The sequence below is a fragment of the Trachypithecus francoisi genome, unplaced genomic scaffold (assembly GCF_009764315.1).
Source record: "Trachypithecus francoisi isolate TF-2019V2 unplaced genomic scaffold, Tfra_2.0 Lachesis_group1, whole genome shotgun sequence".
NCBI lineage: Eukaryota > Metazoa > Chordata > Mammalia > Primates > Cercopithecidae > Trachypithecus > Trachypithecus francoisi.
Window position 1 is genome coordinate 161,958,221 of NW_022681454.1, and position 22,534 is coordinate 161,980,754.

The 22,534-nt window shown below is 37.4% G+C and overlaps 1 protein-coding gene across 8 annotated transcripts in view; it reads right to left on the bottom strand.

Moving 5' to 3' along the window:
* The window catches only part of DDX60L (DExD/H-box 60 like), a 118,781-nt gene that overhangs the window by 58,868 nt on the left and 37,379 nt on the right, over nucleotides 1-22,534 (bottom strand). For all 8 annotated transcript variants that reach the window (XM_033215640.1, XM_033215639.1, XM_033215632.1 and 5 more), the window contains 12 exons: nucleotides 19,316-19,421; nucleotides 18,762-18,877; nucleotides 17,058-17,218; nucleotides 13,631-13,889; nucleotides 10,165-10,331; nucleotides 9,104-9,253; nucleotides 8,348-8,497; nucleotides 6,718-6,837; nucleotides 5,917-6,012; nucleotides 3,311-3,426; nucleotides 2,278-2,420; nucleotides 2,021-2,130 (listed from right to left, as the gene is read on the bottom strand). In XM_033215640.1, coding sequence (XP_033071531.1) covers nucleotides 2,021-2,130; nucleotides 2,278-2,420; nucleotides 3,311-3,426; nucleotides 5,917-6,012; nucleotides 6,718-6,837; nucleotides 8,348-8,497; nucleotides 9,104-9,253; nucleotides 10,165-10,331; nucleotides 13,631-13,889; nucleotides 17,058-17,218; nucleotides 18,762-18,877; nucleotides 19,316-19,421 — 1,694 coding nt within the window. The remainder of the gene's footprint in view (nucleotides 1-2,020; nucleotides 2,131-2,277; nucleotides 2,421-3,310; nucleotides 3,427-5,916; nucleotides 6,013-6,717; nucleotides 6,838-8,347; nucleotides 8,498-9,103; nucleotides 9,254-10,164; nucleotides 10,332-13,630; nucleotides 13,890-17,057; nucleotides 17,219-18,761; nucleotides 18,878-19,315; nucleotides 19,422-22,534) is intronic.

Consider the following 22,534-nt stretch of genomic DNA (forward strand, 5'->3'; position numbering starts at 1 on the left):
AAAAATGGTTCAACATACACAAATCAATCAATGATATCACTAGAAAGAAAGACAAAATGATATGATCATTTCAATTGATGCTGCAAAGTCATTTGATAAAATTCAACATCATTTTATGATAAGAATTCTCAAAAATTGTATATAGAAGGAACATACCTGAACACAATAAAAGAAATATACAACAGACCCACAGCTAGTATCATACTGAATGGGGAAAAACTGAAAGCCTTTCTTCTAAGATCTGGAACATGACAGGATGTCCACTTTCACCACTGTTATTCAATATAGTACTGGAAGTCCTAGCTAAAGCAGTCAGAAAAGAGAAAAAATGGGCATCCAAATTGGAAAGGAGGAAGTTAAACTATCATTGTTTTGAGATGATATGATTTTATGTTTGGAAAAACCTAAAGACTTCACCAAAATACTGCTATAACTGAGAAACAAATCCGGGAAAGTTTCAGGATGCAAAACCAATATACAAAAATCAGCAGCATTTCCATATGCCAACAGCCAACAATCTGAAAAAGAGATCAAAAAGGTAATCCCATTTATAATAGCTACAAACAAAATAAAATACTAAGGAATTAACTTAACCAAAGAAGTAAAAGATCTCTACAAAAGAAAACTATAAAACACTCATGAAAGAAACTGAAGAGGACACACACCAAAAAAGTAGAAAGATATTCCATGTTTATGGATTGGAAGAATCAATATTGTTAAAATGTCTATAGTACCCAAAGCAATCTATAGATTCAATGCAATTCCTATCAAAATACCAATGACATTCTTTGCAGAAATACAAAAAGCAATCCTAAAATTTATATGGAACCACCAAAGGCTCAGAATAGCCAAATAATAATAATCCAATTCAAAAATGGGTAAAAGATCTCAATAACATTTCCCAAAAGAAGATATACAATGGCAAACAGGCATCTGAAAAGGCCCTCAACATCACTGATCACTAGAGAAATGCAAATCAAAACTACCATGAAACATCATCTCGCCTCGGTCAAAATGGCTTTCATCCAAAACACAGGTAATAACAAATGCTGGCAAGGATACAGAGAAAAGAGAACCCTTGTACACTGTTGGTGGGAATGTAAGTTATAAAATCACTATGGAGAACAGTCTTAGAGCTTCCTCAAAAAACTAAAACTAGAGCTACCTTATGATCCAGCAATACCACTGCTATGTATATACTTAAAAAAAGGAAATCAGTATATCAAAGAGGTATCCAGACTCTCATGTTTATTGCAGCACCATTCACAATAGCCAAGACTGGGAAGCAACCTAAGTGCCCATCAACAAATGAATGAATAAAGAAAATGTGGTACTTAAATACAGTGGAATACCTTTCAGCCATTACAAAAAAATAAGGTCCTATCATTTGCACCAACACAGATGGAACTGGATGTCATTATGTTAAGTGAAATAAGCCAGGCACAGAAAGAAAAACTTCACATGTTCTCACTTATCTATGGGAGCTAAAAATTAAAACAACTGAATGCATGGAGACAGAGAGCAGAACGATGGTTACCACAGGCTAGCAAAGATAGTGGGTTGGGTGAAAGAGGGAATGGTCAATGGGCACAAAAAAATAGATACAATAAATAAGATCTAGTATGTGATAGCACAACACAGTGATTATAGCCAACAGTAATTTACTGTATATTTTAAAATAACTAAAAGATTAGAATTGGATTGTCTGTAACACGAAAAAAGATAAATGCTTGAGGTAATGCACACGTACCTCATTTAGTCTGATGTGGTTATTATGCATTGTATGTCTGTATCAAAATATCTCACGTGCCCCATACATATATACAGCTACTTTAGATGCCCACAAAATTAAAAATAAAAAATGTATTAAATTTTAAAAATAAATGAATAAAAGAATCAGTAAAAAAAGAAAAAGATTATCTGTACATGCTGCAATTCTATGAAGATTAATCGAGTCCCTTTCCAGTTGTGATATACACTAAAAATTCCACTAACAGGACAAATACGCTTTTATACTTACAATATCTGTTGTTAGTGCAGCACAGGGATGAAAATGACCAAAATAAACATCATCATGTTTTACTGAACATATATGCTTCTCTAAATCATTGTCTCTCTCTTCACAGAGCACTAGATACGAAGAGCAAGAATATCCAAATTAATGGACATATAATTATTAGAATATGGATAACTTTGTAGTAAAATACAAAAATACCTATAAAAAGCTTTATAGTAAAATATAAAAATATATAGTAAAACATAAGAAAATAAGCTTACCAAGTCTAACTTCATATGATTGATTTTTATATGAATTGTCTCGGAGAAAGTTGAGGCATTTGTCAGCCTGTTTTTCAGAAATAAATTTCTCTTCCATAATCTTGTCTGCCTGTTTCCAGTACTGTTTTACTGATTGCAGCCACCTTACAGAATAAACATACATATAATTTAAATAAAATATAGAAGTATTTATCAAGAACTTGGATATTTTAAACAAAGAAAATTTAATAAGTTTAAAAATTTAGTACATGTGCTCTCAATTTAAACCACCTGAGTTTGAGTCCCAGCTCCATTACTTCAGAGCTGTGGACTTTGGGCAAATTCCTCAGCTTCTCTGTGCCTCCATTTCTCCATCATAACATGGAAGATAACAAAAGTATCTTTTTAATAAGGGTGTTGTAAGGCTTAAATGAGTTAATATACCCACCACATAGAAAGCACTATGTGTTTGTTACCAGTGATGCTGTTGCTATCATTGTTGCTGTTACTAGGAAAAATCAAGTCTGGTAACAAAACAATACTTGATGTTCATACAATGCTTTTTTGTTCTTATGCCTGCCGTCTGCAAGGTCAATGACTGTGTCCCTGTTATTTCCATTTTAGCTTAAATTATTGGACAAGGACAAAGGGGGATACAACTCTCTTACTTCGGATGACATTCATTTGAAAATTTTTAGAAATTTTCCTACACAATTTCAGATCTGGCTATGGGAGACCTTGATTTTCTTTGGAGAAGATGTTTTCCTTCTCTAACTTTCAGGAAATATATCTTCAAAAAAATTTTAGAAAGCCAGACATGGTAATGTGCACCTGTGGTCCCAGCCACTCAGGAGGCTGAGGTAGGTGGATTCCTTCAGCCCAGGAGTTTAAGGCCAGCCTGGGCAACAAAGCGAGACCCCTGACGTTTCAAAGATTGGGTAATAAATGTATTTGAAAGTTATTATAGAAAAAGCCTTCAAGACTTCAGACCATATAGACAGTATATAATTCAACCACTGAATATGTAACTACCACTCTTTTTACCTATACCTACTCAGTGAGAAGAGCTGGGTTATTTATGGTAGCTGAAAGAACCAAAAAGGGACATCGAATAATGACAAGGAGGAGCTCCCAAAATTTTGCTCCAACTTCTCTGCCAAGATAATGGACCTAGTAAAGAAAAAAAAATCAGTTGAAAAGTTGATGTCAAAATGGTAAATAAAAAATAGAATCATAAAATCATCATGCATATTTTTCCAGTTTCCTATAAATGACCTAACCTAAATAAAGTGAATGGTGATAAATTCAGACAATAGAGATCACTGACACTTAACTCTCTCCAATTTCCATAACTCATCCATTATTAATCCCTACAGATTCCAATTCCAAAAATCTATTTTGAAGCTATGTTTTTCTCTCCATTTTTTGTCATTGAAGACACCATCACCTGGCTTTCTACAATAGCCTTCTGATTTTTCTCTTAGCTTCCACTCTTTCTCTATACTTTCTTCACATTATAGCCCTAATGATATTATTAAACAAAAATCAAATTAGACTACATCCCTAATTAAATCCCTACACTGTCCTCCCAATGCATTTACAGCAAATACAAGCTGCTTAACTGGAAGTGTAACTTCCTGCATGATCTTGCTTCTTCCCACCTTTCCAACCCCATCTCAGGCCACTTTCCCAGCCATGCATTCTGCTCCCAACATACTGGCCTTCTTTTCATTCCTTGAACACACATGTTCCATACTTCACATATACGACCCTGCTACTTAAAATCCTCATCCACCTCTTAGCTGACCATTCCTGCTTATCCCTGCAAAGCCCGGGTGAAGGTCATTGCCTCAGAAACACCTTCCCTGAGTACCTGCTCCAAAGTTGTTCTTCTTACTTCCCATTTTGCTATTATCTTGGTGAAAACTGACTGATTTTTTTTTCTTCAGAGTTTGTATCACAATGTTTACTTTTATTTTCATTGGTGCATTTAATTATTTAATTGCTCTCTCTTTCACTAAACCACAAGGTCAGTACTGGCATACCAGGGAGAAAGCACAGTGCCTAGCACAGAGTAGGTACTCAATTAATATCTGTTGAATGAATTCTCTTTGGTTAAATAATGCAAATTAAGACTTAGAAAGGAGGTCCAAGTTTTAGTTTTAATTAAACAGAATACATCTTGACAATTGGGTCTCAGCTGGAAAGACTTACTAACCAAGCCTAGTAATAAATACATAAAGAAGAATATTCTCATATCCATTCTGACTTTGATCTAGTGAGATAATCACCCACTTTACCAAATGCTAATCTTATGTTTTGTATCAGTAGGCAATTTCTCTGAACTTTCTAGAATAAACAATTTTTAAAGCTTTCTTACAATCAAGTTCTGTGCATGTATAAATCAGAAAACCAAAGTTATCCACATTTTGTTTTTTGTTTTGAGACGCAGTTGCACTATTGTTGCCCTGGCTGAAGTGCAGCGGTGTGATCTTGGCTCACTGCAACCTCTGCCTCCCAGGTTCAAGTGATTTTCCTACCTCAGCCTCCTGAATAGCTGGGATTACAGGAACATGTCACCACGCTTGGCTAATTTTTGTATTTTTAGTAGAGGCAGGGTTTCACCATGGTTGGTCAGGTTGGTCTCGAACTCCTGACCTCAGGTGATCCACCCGCCTCGGCCTCCCAAAGTACTGGGTTTACAGGCATGACCCACCACGCCCAGCCTCATTACCCACGTTTTAACATCATTGTGCTTAGGCATTTTGAGATGAGACCACAATCCAAGGTTCTAGATCATGAAGATCAAGGATTTTGCTTTGTTTTCCCTTTAAACGGGAATGTTCAAAGTCAGCAACACACAATACAGCCTGATGCATAAAAGGAAATAGACTACTTTCAGGACAAAGAGAGCAGAATGACAGCATGTCCGCCAGCTCCCAACTTCACACAAAAAAAGGAGTAGATTCACTACATAGGTTTGTCACCTAGTTTTCCTTTAAGTTGAAAATTCCTTGAAGCAACAAAATACAAAGCTTGAATTCTATTTACAGTTCTTTTCATTCATTTTGATAATAACATAGCTATGTCCTTCCAGATCTACATCATTTGCTACCTTGCTCTCTGGCCAATGAGTCTGATCTTGGGAACTGGCTCACCCAGCCTTCTTAGCTCTCTAACTTCTACTGGGTTTGGCCAGTGGGAAGCGTAGGCAAGAAATGGGAAGGAGAGAAGACCATGAGCTCAAGGTCTTTGTTCTTTTGCTCTCTCTCCCTAAGAGGTCAACCTTGGCCAGCTGTGATTCTTCACCAAGGTCACTGTTCTTCTCAAAGAGACATATCTATAGAGTCTCTCTTCTGTTAAGGTTCATCCTGCTTCCTCCTCCCTTCATCCTTACAGGATCGAAAGGCTTGTACTATTCTGGACTACTGTACTTACCTTGTGGTTTCCCTTGTACAAACCTTTGTAAACAGCCCCTTGGTAAAAACACTTTTCTACAAATTATACTAATATGAATATGCAATCTGTTTTCAGTTGGTACCCTGGCTGACGCACAACTTAGATAATACCATCACCGAAAAAGCCCCATATTCTTTAAATTACAAATTACAGTGTGTATGCAGACTAGAACATCAACCAGAGAACTAACACCAAACTTACCTCATCAAATATAACATATCTGATCCTTTCCACCCATTTTTGGCGATGAGGAGCAAGCAACAGGATTTCAAAACATTCCGGCACTGTAATAAGTACCTACAAATATGAACAATTAGTGTAGCTAACTTTACGGAGCATTACTTTTATATCAGGCATAGTAACAGGAACCTACAAAATATGCTGCTGCTGATAGCAGTTTCATTCAGATAACTGCATCTTTAACATTTTTCATTTAAATCTTTACATTTATGAACATTTGGATTAATGAAAGTGAAAAAAAAAAGTTTCTACTCTGTAATGATTGTTTTACATTTTGTTTAGTCTTAAATGTCTACTTGGTGAATTCAATAAGGGAGACAATCTATCTTAATCTATGATTTACCTATTGACAGGTCCACTGTCAACACACAATCTTTTTGAGACAAGTTTTTATTATAGGGATTCATAAACATCATTCACAAGAACTGGCAATTTTGAATGGAAAGAAAAGGTTGGGTAGTCATTTAGTAATGCATTGGATTTGTCAAATCTACTTGAATCCCTTTCTAAGTTATAATGAAATATCATAACTTTCTATTTGAAATTTCAGCTCACAATGTGAGTATCCTTAGAGATGGTGAGCCTAGTTCTTACTTTTTAGAGTAGAACAACCTTAAATTTTCCTTAGAGCAATTTCATTTTCTTTGTGAATTCAGTGAAATGATTTCTATAAGGGCTTGTGCTGTGCAGATTCCCAGCAAAACAGTTATATAAGTACTGCTCTATAAATTGATAATAAACTCATTAATTAATATGTCATACCTGACAGTTTAGTACATTGTGACGATAATCTCTTGTGAAAGCACCACATAGAGTTCTGCCAGCAGGCAACGTTTTAGTAAAACGATTCTCAACAGTTGCAGCCACTTGACCAACAAGGGACTGATTGACAAGAAAAAAAAAAAACAAAACCATTAGTCACTCAGTAGAGAACAGATAATATAAAACCTTGAGGACAACAGAATCCACACACATACACATACACATTCACACACACACATTCACACACACACACTCACACACTTTAATGAAAATGAAATAAAGAAGTAGGGAAAAAATACAGATGGTAGTGAAATTATTTGATACCACTGAGTATTCTCTTGGATCCTCCTTGATTTTACACACATACACACACAAACACACACACGAGATAGATAGAGATTACATATTGTGTATATGGTGATAATGGGCAAATGAATGACTTTCTGTTGAAAATCAATATTTTCTATTTTCATTGACTTTCTATTGAAAGTTCATGATTCCAGGTATCATGATCCATTGCTCTGCCTGGGATCCTCCTAGTGCTCTCTCTGCCTGTGTTTGTCAGAATCCTTTCTTATTTAAGCTCCTGCAACTTGTTGCCTAAAAGAGGCAAAGAGTCCATGTGGCCTTCTCTTAAATTTTTCAGCCTCTAGGATTCCCCTTCTATTGTTTTGAGCTTAACTATAATTATATAAAAAGATGTTTGGTGTCTCTTATCCAGCATTTCACATATTTTACACAAAGAGATTTCTCTGTTGACCTATATGGCCATTTGCTGGAAATGGAAGTAATATATACTTGTCTGTGTTTTTTAACTGAAATAATATTAATTAAAAGCAAAACATAGCGTGAACCCGGGAGGCGGAGCTTACAGTGAGCTGAGATCTGGCCACAGCACTCCAGCCTGGGTGACAGAGCGAGACTCCGTCTCAAAAAAAAAAAAAAAAAAAAAAAAAAAAAAAAAAAATCAAAACATAAATCTTCATAATTATAATCATAGCATACCACTCCAAGGGAGGGAGTGAAAAGGAAAAAGGAAAGGGGAGAGAGAAAGGGAAATAACTTAAAATGTAAATTTAAAAAAAAGTAATCCTTAAAAACTGTATAGTCATCATTTTTACATTCTTGATAGTGAAATATTTTCTAAAAATAAGTATAATTGCAGTAGCTATAAATGAAAATATTAATATATTAGACGAAATGAAAATATCAAAAATAGCTTCTTGGCTGGGTGCAGTGGCTCACACCTGTAATCCCAACACTTCAGGAGGCCAAAGTGGGTGGATCACCTGAGGTCAGGAGTTCGAGACTAGCCTGGTCAACATGGTGAAACCCCATCTCTACTAAAAATTCAAAATTAGCCAGGCATGGCAGTGGGCGCCTATAATCCCAGCTACTCAAGAGGTTGAGGTGGGAGAATCACTTGAAAACGGGAGGCGGAGGTTGCAGTGATCTGAGATCGTGCCACTGTACTCCGGCCTAGGTAACAGAGCAAGACCCTGTCTCAAAAAAATAAAATTAAAATAAATTTAAATAAAATAGTAAATTAGATCTAGAATGTGACCGTGTGCATTCTTTTCAAAGGGATGTTCAGGAATGAAAGAAAAAATGAAAGTCACTCAAGCACTACCTTTGCAGGTGCAATGTACACGACCACTCCGTCATCGCTCTCCCTCAGCACTTTCTCCATGCAGTAGTAGGATGCATAAGTTTTTCCTGCTGACACTGGGGCAACAATCACTGCTGACTCTTTCTTATCCACCACATCCAGGAGTTCCCGCTGCAGGGTACAAAGCGTTCAAGAAAGTGAACAGCATGTTACCAAAACACAGACAGTATCCTTTGTACCTTCTGTCTCCTGTGCCTGTATTATGCTACCTTTGGGGGAACTCTCTGAACCCCTGAAGATTAGGTCTAGTGAACACTTGAAGGATTCAGGAAAATGCCTGCATTACTCATGCCATTCCCTCAGAAAAGAGATTTTGTTTTACATTTTGGCCTAGAGAGAAGGTTTCATTTCTGCAAAATAGAAAGCGAGACTGAGTAAAACATATTTTTCCATTAGAAAACACTTTTTCTAATTTTCATTGAGCAAGCACAGAAAGAAATTTCCAAAATTGAGTGCTAAAAACTAGTAATGCCACATTAGCATGCCTTCACATACAAACAGATATCAGTATAACTTCCACTGATGGTGAAAATAAAGAGGTCAAGAAGGGGAAGAAGTGATTGATTTCTCATACTCTGGTTACATTCTCCAGGCACAGGAGAGGAAAGGCATTAAATAAGATTAAGAAGTTTATGCAAAATTTAACATGTAGAGACACAGTAAGGAAAAGTTCTGAAGTCACACTGATTAGAAAAGTACAATGTTTGTTGTCATTACCTGCCATGTGTTGGGAATAAAATCCTGGATCCTGGGATCTGGATTTTTTCTTTCATCTCGTATCAAGTAATGGCCCATGTATTGCAGCTGAAACCGAGCTGGTCCAATATCAATGGAGTATTTCTTCTTCTTTTTGTCATCTCCTATCATCTGTTATTATTTTCATATATTATTTGAAATTCAAAATTGAATAAACATTTATTAAATATCCACTGAGCACATTCTATGCACAAGGCATTTTTGCTATCTTTTGTTTTTGTTGTTGTTGTTTGAGATAGGGTCTTGCTCTGTCACCCAGGCTGGAGTGCAGTGGCACGATCATAACTCACTGTAGCCTTGAACTCCTGGGTGCAAGTGATCCTCCTGCCTCAGCCCCACCACTCCCTATCCCACTCCCTGGCTGAGTAGCTGGGACTATAAGCACATGCCATCAACTATGGTTAATATTGTGCGTATGTGTGTGTGTGTTGTATAGACAGGGTGTTGTCATGTTGCCCAGGCTGGTCTTGAACTCCTGGGCTCAAGTGATCTGCTCACCTTGACCTTCCAAAGTGCTGAGATTACAGGCGTGAGCTAACATGCCTGGCCTACTATGCTTTTAAATAGTGTAATATTTCAGTAAGAAGAGTTTTACCACCTAAAATATTATTCTTGGGAAAAGCAGATGTTAACGTTAAAAAAAGTTCATCCTGGAATTGAAACCTGGAACCCTATTAAAGATCATTCTTCAATCTCACTACATTACAGTTTTTAGATTGTGCTAGAATTATGTATAGGATTCATTCCTATTATGGAGAGTTTAAAGTGGCATCTGGATATCATCTAGTATTTAATTTCTGTTTTCAGAAAGCATCTGTACAAATTTTCTAATTTTAATTTACTTCAAAGTTTGTCAGCTAGGTTATTAATAAATAATCTCAAATCTATTATTTTATAAACTATAATCAGAGTAAACATATTCAATTGATAACTCTATATGTGAGATACTTTATTAGACTTATTATTCTTCTGTATTAAAATTGAGTAAAAATTTAAAGTATAAGAAATTCTAGTTCTCTTACCAGAGTTGGATCCAAAGAGTTTGCCAAATCATTAAAGCCTAAATATTTAAGGCATTTAGCTATATATTGATGATGTTCGGCTTCCAAAATTTCTGGGTATCTCTCCAGAAGTGAATGAATCCTTTTCATCATTTGAACAGCTATACTTAAATCTTTTGAAATTTTGCCTTGTTAAAGAAACAATAAAATTGTTATAAAGAACATCAGAAATAACTGCTTGATCACTCATGACAATCACTGAGTTAATCAATTAACCTCATTCGATTAAACCTCACTATTTTACTTGACTTAAAGGGGATTTTAGAGCATTAAAAACTAAAACTCATGATTAAATTAATACTCCATCTACCCACATTTAATTATCATCTTAAGTAACTTACACATAGCTGGGTAAGTATAGGCAAAAAAGAAAAGAAACAAACTTTTTGATTTCCAGCAGAAATAAGAACCATTGAAAATGAGCTCTGTACACATTTCCAGAGAAAAATAACATAATAACCCACATATTATTTCTGTGTCTTCTTCTCTTGTTTATAGGAAAAAGTCCTATGATTTTAGATGCCTGACCAAAACATAAGCAACATTTATCAAGGCCTACTCTTGACCACATACAGTACTTGTATTTATGAAACCATCAGCGGAACCCCTCAATTATTGAGGGCTAAGATACAGCCTCACTGCATCCCAATCATTCTATCCAGACTCTCCTAAGCCCTTCTATTACCTCCTGTTCACATATAACCTCTTTCTCTCTATCCCACTACTAACCATTCCATATAAAGTCAGGGCTTTTTATCTTCTTTCCTCTTTGTCAAGAAATATCCTCTTTCTTGACAAATACTACTGAGTAACTGCTTATGCAGACCACCAATGTATGCTTTAAGGAAGTACAAATGAAATTTAAGACAGAGGTCTTACCATCAAGGAACTTCAGTCTAATCGGAGAACAAGGGATTAGCGTTGAAACAGATCAGTAAAATATCTAAGTGATTTACAATTCAGGGTCCAAATGGAGTGATAGAAGCAGTGTTATGTGAGCAGGAGAAGTTGGGAGGACTCCACAAGAGGGTGTCCTTGAAGGACACACTGAATTTAGGCCAATGAAGACAAGCAGGAGAACATCTGTAGCAGAAACTGATCATTACCTCCTCAACATCCATTCTCACCCAATGCTTTCTTATAAATCCCCATACTAATCGATACTGCAATATGTCCCATTCAAAGTTCACATTTTCTAATCTTTCTGTGGTTTGGTGTGGTTTTGTTACTAAGTTTGGCCACTGAGAAGTAAGCAAAAATTGGTGGAATTTCTGGGATTAAGGCTCCTTACATAGAAGAAATACAGCATGAATGTACACATTTGCCCTTTTTTCTTCTTTCTACTTTGTTCTGGAATACAGTTATCACGGCTGTAGCATCAGTCGCCAACTGCATTCATGACATAACTTTAAGAATACAACTCATGCACTAAAAACAGTATAATATGATGATAGCGGAGCCTAAGTTCCCAGTGACACTGAACTGCCTATCTCTAGACTTCTTTTACATGAAAGAGAAATAAACTATTTTTTTTAAGCCACTGTTAATTCCTATCTCTGTTTATAGTTAATGGCAATTCCTATCTGATATGGCATCATGGATAAGTAAAAACACATATGCTAAAGCTTAGAGATGAAAATAAGCATGGTCTCTGACAGCCCACTGAGGCACTGGCTTTGCTGGGAAGTAGAATAGAGATGTGAGCGTGACTACAGAGTCACGTGGCCACACATGAAAAGGGTCTGAGTAGGAGATACTCAAGACAGGGTGATCAACCACAACTTGAGGAGGAATTGTCAGCTTGGTCTAGCATCAAAATCACATATCTCAGGCTGGGCGCAGTGGCTCACGCCTGTAATCCTAACACTTTGGGACACCCTGGCAGATGGATCACCTGAGGTCAGGAGTTTGAGACAAGCCTGGCCAACATGGCAAAACCCCGTCTCTACTAAAAATACAAAAATTAGCCAGGCATGGTGGCAGTTGCCTGTAATCCCAGCTACTCAGGAGGCTGAGGCAGGAGAATCACTTGAAGCTAGAATCCGGGAGGTGGAGGTTGCAGTGAGCTGAGATCGCTGCACTGCAGTCCAGCCTGGGCGACAGTGAGACTCTGTGCCAAAGAAAAGAAAAAAAAAAAAAAAAATCACGTATCTCTTCTCAGTTTTTTTCTGATTCTTTCCCTTAGTTAGCTCTTCCACAATTCAGTCTTCAGGAAAATAAGTAATAAAAGCACACACTGTAAGTCATGTGAAGACGTAATACCTGAAAATAGTATGCACATATCATTTCTGCTACATATTTCACCAAAATCATTCTTTACTGCCAGTTGGAGACATTGATACAGGAGGGCACAGGGAGCCACAGAAATTTGAGGGAGCACTTAGAATGCTAGGCAGGCAGGGCCTGTTTCAACCCAGTTCCCTCCCTGCCAGCCCACAGTATGGAAATGGTTGTGCACCATTACCTAGGACTGCAGGTGCTATTGGGCATCTATTCCCCCATAGCTAGGGCTCTCAAGGAATTCTGGCAACCATCCACTTCCCTGCTCTTGTCAAAAAATAGGAAAGGGCTGAGATTTTATCCTATTTACAAGTTAGCAATTTAGTCTTTCATAGTCTCATGGTTGCTGGCAAAAGACAGGAGACTCCTGGGTCAGAAACAAAAGGCTTTATTATCACGGCACAGTAAACCATACAACCATCATGTATATGTCAGTTCCCCTTGTGCTCCATGGGGGAGATATAGAGCCCAGGCAGAAACCACACAACGTAGGTTTATGTCACAGCTAAGGAAATCTGCACTTAGAAAACCAAAATATTTTATAATGAGTCTCAGGTAAAACCTACGTCTTTGCCCTGGAAGGAAATGTAATCTTTATTAACTGGACAGTAAACAAACTTGGCCTTTGCCCTAGAGAGAAACACAATTTCTTCCTTCCAAGCCTGTTCACTATACAAACATACTTAAAAAGCTAGTCTGGAAGTGAATCTGTCAATGCCTCTATTGGCTAGGCGGGCAGAAACATGGAAAAACCGAAGGAGAATCACCTCCCAGCAGCAGCTTCACATCTCCCTGCTGCTGACAGCTTTCCTTCTCTGATAGGCCCTGTTGCTGCTGCTGAGCCTCACCTTGCTTTGCTGATCCCCTTAATTCTCTCCACACTTTTGGAAAGAGTTTTTTCTTTATACTCTCCTCATTTCTTTTTGAATGTGCCGTCTTTTCCCTGTTGGGACCCTCTGTCTAACCTCTGCAATTCCACTTCCTTGTCTGCAAAATATAATAGCAACTATCCTAAAGGGTCACATTGAGAATAAAATCAGACAATGGATTATATGAAGTTTTAGCACAACCATGCATTCAGTAAATATGTTAACATCATTAATATTTTCATCACTACTCTTTATCCATAGAGTATGGAGTCCCATACCTTCACCTCGGCAATGTTCTTTCCATGCTTTAAAGCAGGCAATTAATCCTGACATTTCAACTCCAAATTTCACTGAATTACTTGCACATGATGTCAAATATTCTTCCAATTTCCTTATTCCAGAATGTAAATTCGTCTTCATCTCCTCTTCAATAGAAAACAGCAGATCATCCTTTTGCTGATCTTTGTTCTGGTCTTCTTTGAGAAATGCCTTTTTCTTCTTCTTCTTCTTTTTGGTAATTTGGGAGGGTTTGGTATTCTGCTCAATAATAAAAGGAACATATGAAACAAGTGGGAAAATTCCATTACGACATTTCACTACTAAGATTATGTTTTGTGCATTTACTGAGGACTCTGGCCATCATTCTACTCTTGCACAGGCAAGAATTCTTAATGTCTTGTCTTAAAATTAAAGTCTGTGTGATGCAAACCTACTTAAACTTCAATATAAATGTAAATTGCCTCTTACTGCAGAAGATTTTCTAGATTTCTAAATGGTGTAGATTATTAATAAAGGAGTAAATGGAAGAAAACAAAGAAGAGAAAGAGTAGCCACTGAGCTTGATTGTAGGGGAGCTTCTTGGAGATTTGGAACTTAATTAATTTTTTCATTCTCCACCCCACAAAGCATTTTGGGCCTCTCAGATCCCGCTCACTCTTTGGAGACTCATGTTGAAAAACACCAACGGTTTAAGCAGACAATTAGTCAATGTGGGGAAAAAACCAGAAATCCCACTGGAAAATGGAGGAATCACACACACTTAGTGGGGTGGTAATTTTTCCCACCCCTCCCCTAACTAGATCAAACATTTAATTCCCATTTTGCTTCTATTTCAGTGTACAGGCTGCTCCTAGGCCTCATGCTATCAACATAACAGAACTGAGCAAGCTCGCATCGCTTCCTGGCCCCACAATTAGCGCTACCAAAGGAGCAGAGGTGCACAGCCTGGGCCCCAGGGGCCAGCCTTGGGCACAGGGCTTGGCAAAGGGCTCAGCTGGGTAAGGCCCTTGCACAAGAGCTGCAGAAGAAGGTGGTTGCTTCAGGATGCTGTATTCACTTTGATCCTTATGCTTGAAGTCAAGCCTGGATCTTTGCCTGAGCCAGCCCCACCTGGCCACCCTCAGCCCAGAGGAGGTTAGGACTGTGGGCTGAGGTGGAGCCTTTACAGTTGAAAGCATGTGTTCTGTGGCTGGATGGGCCCTTAAATAGCTCTAGGAGAGAGACCTACCAGCAGCACTAAGAAACCTACAGGTAATTAGTGATAACTGTTATCTAGAATGGCTTTGAGGAGATATCCTCTCACTGATATATAAGATTTCCTTGTAGCCTTTGCAACTTCAGCCTGGTTAATGAATTCATGGTCTGGCAAGGAAAAGGAAGACTCTAGATCTCTGATTAAGAATTTTCTGACATTAGTGGGAAAGAGAAATGTTTTCATATTTTGGATCTTTTCCTTCTGGGGCTTGTATGTTTCATTCTCCAAAAACATTCCCTTTCCTACTCCAATTAGGGTAAGGCAGCTATGATAAGTGCCATCGGTCATCAACAGTTTGGTTTGTGCTCTTTCACGTATTTAGCATGGTTGACCTCAGGAAGGGGATTTACCAAAGCAAATAAATGCCTTTCCTTAATTCCCATCCATGAGGCCAAGAGAGAAGTACTGAAGCCTAATGAAATCCCCTCTGATGAAGAATGATCGCAAAGTAGTACCTCCCCAAGCAGAGCCATAAAATCTACCATTTGTTCAGTCATAAATACTATCATTTGTGTTACCTGATACTTTTCCACATTACCTTTTTAATTTTTTTTTTTTTAATTATAGGGATTCTAAGTTTGTAAACAAGCATGGTCTAGTGTAAAGCCAGGAAGAAAAAGAAAATAGGTATGGAGGATTCCCACCCTTTCAAGAAGACCTGGTCTTATCTTTAATATAAACAAAAGTCCAGGACAGATTAATGGCATAAATGACTTAAAAACATAGACAGTTTTCAAAAATCAGGCAAAATAATAAAGCTGATGGAAATTTTAGGCCTATTTTTGCCACCTCTATGTAAAAAGATTTTCACTATAATTAAACTAACACATGAAAATTTCTTTTCTTTTTTTTTTTTTTTTTTTTTGAGACAGAGTCTTGCTCTATCACCCAGGCTGGAGTGCAGTGACATGATCTTGGCTCACTGCAACCTCCGCCTCCTAGGTTCAAGCAATTCTCCTGCCTCAGCCTGCTGAGTAGCTGGAATTACAGGCACCCACCACAATGCCCAGCTAATTTTTGTACTTTTAGAGGAGATGGGGTTTTGCCACACTGGCTGGCCAGGCTGGTGTTGAACTCCTGACCTCAGGTGATCTGCCCACCTCAGCCTCCCAAAGTGCTGGAATTATAGGTGTGAGCCACTGGACCCAGATCACAAACATTTCTTTTAACTTAAATTTGACTTTTCTAAATCCAAGCTTGTAATCCTTTAATGCTTTAAGTTTGTTATCAGAAAAATCTATCTTTTCTTATTCTAAAAAGGATAGAATACTAGATTTTATGTAATCTTCTTAGAATTTCTAATGGCAAGCAAGTGAAATAACTCATTTGCAAGTGATAAGATTTGGGTCTGTGGCCCCACCAAATCTTATGTAGAACTGTAATCCCCAGCATTGGAAGCAGGGCCTGATGGGAGGTGACTGCATCCTGGGGAGGGGGTTTCTGATAAATGGTTTAACACCATCCCACTCGGTGCTGTTCTCATGATAGTGAATGAGTGACTTGTGCAAGATCTGGTTGTTGAAAAGTATGTAGCACCTCCCCAGCATTTCCTCCTACTCCAGTCATGTGAAGCGCTGTCTCCTCCTTTGTCTTCTGTCATGATTGTAAGTTCCTTGAAAGCTGGGCGCAGTCGCTCACACCTGTAATCCCAGCACTTTGGGAGGCTGAGGTGGGTGGATCACCTGAGGTCAGGAGTTCGAGATCAGCCTGGCCAACAGGATGAAAACCTGTGGTCACTAAAAATACCAAGAATTCGCTGGGCATGGTGGTGGGTGCTTGTAATCCCAACTACTTAGGAGATTGAGACAGAAGAATTGCCTGAACCCAGGAGGCGAAGGGTGCAGTGAGCTGAGATCGCGCCACTGCACTCCAGCCTGTGCAACGAGCAAAACTCCGTCTCAAAAAAAAAAAAATTAAAGAAGTTCCCCGAGGCCCAGAAGCTGATGCCACCATGCTTCCTGTACAGCCTGCAGAACTGTGAGCCAATTAAACCTTTTTTCTTTATAAATTACCCAATCCCAGGTATATCTTTCTAGCAATATGAGAATGGACTAAGACAGTTAGCAAATATGAGAAAGAAGAGCATGGAAGACACCTCTAGAGACAAATATGAGCCTGAAGAAATCAAAACAACATCAAAGAAAAAATCAGGTAAACTATATGAGATCTACCTGTAACATTTTACCACTGTCACCACTGGAATCCTCCTTTGGTTGAGCAGTTTCAGTTACAATGACTTTTGTAGAGATTGATTCTAATGATTTCCCGTAAAATTGCTGATAATCCCGACTCTTTTTCAGGAAATCAAGAACATGAGGATCTCTAGATTGTTCTGAAATAGAAAGACTTAAAATGTAAACATGTATTTTAAAATATTGTTATATATGTGTACCCACACATTATTTTTTTGACTCCAGAATAATAATTCAGTATTTGCCAATGAAATCAGACTACCATATGCTGACAAAACAATTCCCTATATTATTTGAAGAAGAGAGAAGACAAAGCTCTGCTAATGTCCCTCTCCAAGTGCATGGACATTGCCCCCTGTCATTTGGCAGGAGAAGAGAAGAAGAGGCAGGTTGGGGACAGTCTAATAGCACATTCACCTAGAACAATGGTCTACAAACTAGGTCCACATGGTCAAATCTGATCAGTACATTTTTTTGTAATTGGTTACACTCTAAATGATTATATTAGTACCTACATCATGCTCTCAATTTTTGTCTCTTGGTTTGCAAAGCCTAAAATATTTATTACTTAGACCTTTCAGAAAAAGGTTGTTGATCCCAGACCTAAAACATTCTGTTTGCATTCCTAAAAAGGAAAACCTCTACTTCTGGTAACAAATATTTAGGAGCTTGCAGCTCACAGATGCTGATACCAATTATCTTCCACCACGCAAAAATTCAAATGACAGAAAATTCCAGGAAGCAAGGTTAGACTCACTTAAGACCTAGGAACACTCTTTACAAACGTAAAAGATATAATAAATAAGCTGACGTTTTGTTGTTTTGGATGTTGTTGCTTTTTCTGTGTTTGTGTATGTGATCACAAATCAAACCACTCTGGAAGCACACCATGCAGAATCTTGGAAGACACTTAAATAAACAGACTTCTTCCTATATGCAATTGGCATGCTTACTTGACTTATTTCTACATCCTTCTGAAAAGTTTTACTAGTTCTGAAAAGGGTGGAAATAAACATGGGTCTGGAGAAAGACACTAAAAGAATGAACCAGGAAGAAAAGATCTATGAATTTCTTTCCTTACGACCCATTTTTAATTGTTTCATGGCTTTACTTTTTGCAGATTCAACCCCTCCTTATTACTGAGTTTTCATGGGCACAATTAGGCTGGTACTTAGCAGCATGCAATCAACTAGACAATAGTTTAGCAGGAAAAGAGCTAAAATTTTAGGAAGACTATGGCTGTATCAGCATATTTACTTCAAGGTATAGACAGATTCCTAAAACCATCAACTATCTTTCCCACTTAAACAGCATCTGATATTTTCATGACAATACCATGCATATATATGTCCTTAAAAGATTAATAAATGTCTATTTGAATTAACAGATATATCTGCATGCATACGTACATATGCACACCAGATAATATAGTGGGATTTTTTTCAGACAGCATGCTTCCTACAGTGCCTCTTCAATTGTATATATATATAGTGTGTGTGTATATATACATGTGTATATATAGTATATATTGTATATAGAGATCTCATTCAAAATATTGTATTATATATAATATATAGATAGATCTCATTCAAAATATAATGTGTAATGCCTTTTCACTGTTAATAAAAAGAGCAGCAAAGGCAATTCGTATAAGCTCTATTTTATTGTGGTTACAGAGCTCACCATCAATGTGACATTTGATCCTGTCATAGTCGTCACTAAGGAGTCTTTGAGCATGCCAGTGCAAAAGTTCATCAGATGTCTTTTCTTTAAACTGTGAAGGAACAACTGGATCATCACTGTAAAAATAAATAAATAATTTTTTTAAAATTTTAGGTTTTTCAAATTTTAGCACAAACTTCAGGCTATAATATAGAAATCAAAAAATCTCTTTTTCTATTTTTGTGATATAATATGGGTCACAAAATCTCAGAGACATAAAACCCCTGAATTTCTGTCATTCTTGTAACAGTCACATCCATATCAACAACTATGTAGTAAACTTTATAGCTGAAGTAATTTTATTATATGTTCAAAATAACATAGATTTTATATAGTAATGTTCAAATCATATTGCCATACTAGATGTTACAATCACTTAAATGTATTACAGTCACATTATATAGAATTTACCATATCCTGATATGATATATTACATAGACATTTTGATGAGTCATTCATTTCACTAGTATTTTAGAGTTAATGGCACTAAATCAGGTAGTTCGTTAACTCTATACCTCTTTAGAATAGGCAAATCCTTCATCATATCTCCAACAAATTCATCAATTACAGAAGATGTCATTGGAACAAAACCCACACTAGGCATCTTTTCCAAGGAGATTTCTGAAAACAAATACAAATTTGAGAGGAAAGGTGTAACTATCCGATATGATTTTTGAACATTATTTTTAAAATTTCAAATGCACAATGTTTTACATAAATTTTATTAAAGTTTACCAAGTTAGAGCTTCCAAATGAGATATTTCTCAAAGCAAACATGTTAAAGCAAGCCAGTATATTAAAAATTAGTATATAGCCATTTACATATGTATGTAGATGGTAATAGATCACTAGATAGATGAACAGGTAGGTTTTCCATTTCCAAATACTTATTCTTTATTATTTCACAATATGAATAATGAGTCACAGTATAGTAATAACAGCACTTGAAAAAAGAAGCATCACTCAGAATTCACCTACATAAAAGTCTCCATGAAAATGACAAAAATAGGAAAAAATTAATAATAAAAGTATTTTATGTATCAACAAATACTCTTTAGAGTAATTTTTAAATTTAGCTTTGACTAGAGAATTTTTAAATTTAGCTTTGTTCAAAATTACAGATGAAAAAATACAATCCTTCTCCTTCCTCATTCCTAAATTCTGGGCAATATCCTTCTGCCAATGTATCCACAATTCCCACCTGCATTCCTCTTGCATCTCTCACTTTCCCTTGGGACTATTTCCTTCTTCCTGAATTGTATCATATATAAATATTTTTAATAAGGATATGATGCTAGTTAACTCAGTTCTCATGCATCTGAAAATATCTATATTATTTCCTCATTCATAAGTTATACTTACGCTGGTTACACTATCCCCCAACAACCATTATTTTGTCTCATTACTTAAAAGATATTATTTCATTACCATCTTGCTTTCATTGTTATTGTGGAGAAGTCTACTAGCAATTTAACTTTTATGTCTTTGTAGGTAACTGTTTTCTTTCTAATTCTTAAGAGAACTTTGTTTCTGGTATGCTGTGGTTACACTATAATGTGTCTAGTTGGGGGTGTGTGTGTGCGTTGTGTGCATAGATGCGTGAATGTGTATATGTCCTATATGAGACTCATTTCTGCATCCTAACTCCAGGTATTTGTGTCTTTCATTAAATCAGAAAAAAAAATTATTTTCAGTCATGATCTATGGATATTTCTTCCTCTGATGTCTCTATTATCTGCTTCTGAAACTCCAATTGGACATGTGATTGACCTAAGGTATCCAAAGGCTTACAGAGATTGGAAGGTCAGAGTGACTTCTCATGTAAGATCTGCTCATTCAACCCATAAGGGCGCAGAGGACACACCTTCCACCACAACTATGAGAAATAAAATTGTAAGGGGAACCCCAGAATTCTGGAATAGCTCCATGGCTACTCTACTGTGTAAGTCAGAAATTGCAGTGGGAAATGCTACCAGCAAACTGGGTTCCCTGAATGCAACAGGGATAATTCAATTCTGGGGTGGCAGGGGCCAAGTGGCAGCACTTAATCACTAAAGATAAGGTAGTTATGGTTACCATAATGGACGGCAAAGTCTAAGCAGTAATCTGAATAGTCTGATTCACAGAAACCTACGGCATTGGCTAGCTGGTCTTAGTGTTCCTAGAGAAAAACAATAGATGGGCATTCCACTAAATTCTAAATTGATCTGTATAAGAGAAAGAGTTCTAATGAAAGTGAACAAATGCCTAATTTAAATCACCAGTCATGGCTCCTAATCAGTTCTTTAACTTAAGCCCCATTACAGACCCAGAATCCCTTGATTGGAGAGAAGGCTGAGACCCTTTGAAGAAGGACCCTGCTCCACTGCCCAAACTCATACTGTTCATCTTTCTTCAGTCATCCTCAAAGGGACCTACTGCTATTTATCAGAGTGACTGTCCACTGGAGAAAAATCATCTGACTTCAGGGGATTACTGGATACTGATTCTGAACTGGCACTAATTCCAGGTGACCCAAAATGTCACTGTGCCCCCAACCTCCCACCCCCCAGTCAGTAAGGGCTTGTGGAGCGTCAGGTGACTCATGAAGTTTTCTCTCAAGTTCATCTCACAGTCGGTCCCTGAATCTACTGTGTGGTTATTTCACCAGTTTCAGAATGTGTAACTGGGACAGACATACTCAGCAACTCAACAAATCCTCGGGTTGGTTCCCTGACCTATGGAATGAGGGCTTATGGTAGCCACTAAAACTGTCTATACTTAGAAAAACCGTAAGCCAAAAGTAATACCGCGTTCCTGGAGGGATTGCAGAGATTAACGCCACCATTAAGGACTTGAACAATACAGGAGTGGTGATTTTCCTCACATCCACATTCAACGTGACTATTTGGCCTATGCAGAAAGACAGACGGATTCTAGAAACTGCCAGTAGATTCCTGTAAATTTAACCCTATGATGACTCCAACTGCAGCTGCTGTTCCAGGGTTGGTTTCGTTGTTTGAGCAAAATAATACAACTCCTGGTACCTGGTACGCAGCTATCGAGCTGGCAAATGCTTTTTTTCTCCATTCCTGTTAATAAAGACCACCCGGAACCCTTTACTTTCAGCTGGGAAGGCCAGAAAAATACTCCTTCACTGTCCTATCCTAACCCTATGTCATAATTTAGCCCCCAGGGAATTTTTCTGGAAGAAAATTTTTTCTTTCACAAAGCATCTCACTAGTCCATCACATAGTTGATATTACGCTGCTCGGATCCAGTGAATAAAAAGTGGACACTACTTGACATACCAATAAGACATTTGTATGTCAAAGATAGGAAATAAATTCAGCAAAAATTCAGATAATTTCCATCTCAGCAAAATTTGTTGATGGTAGAAAATGAATGGAACAAAAATTCAAGGATGTTCCACCTCTGCAAAACTTGTAGGAGTCCAGTTGTGCGGGCCATAGCAAGATATCCTTTCTTAGGAGAAGGGAAGTTGTTGCATCTGGCCCCCTCCTATAATAAAAAATAAAGTATAATGCCTGGTGGGCCTTTGTGAATTTGGAAGGCAACATATTTCTCACTTAGGTGTGCTATTCTGGCTTATTTATCAAGTGACCTAAAAAGCTGCTAGTTCTTATTGGAGCCAAGAATAAGAGAAGGCCCTGCAACATGTCCAGGCTGACACAATTGCAGGCTGATTATATTAGATTGCTTCCCTCATGAAAGGAGTCATTCCCTCTGGAATA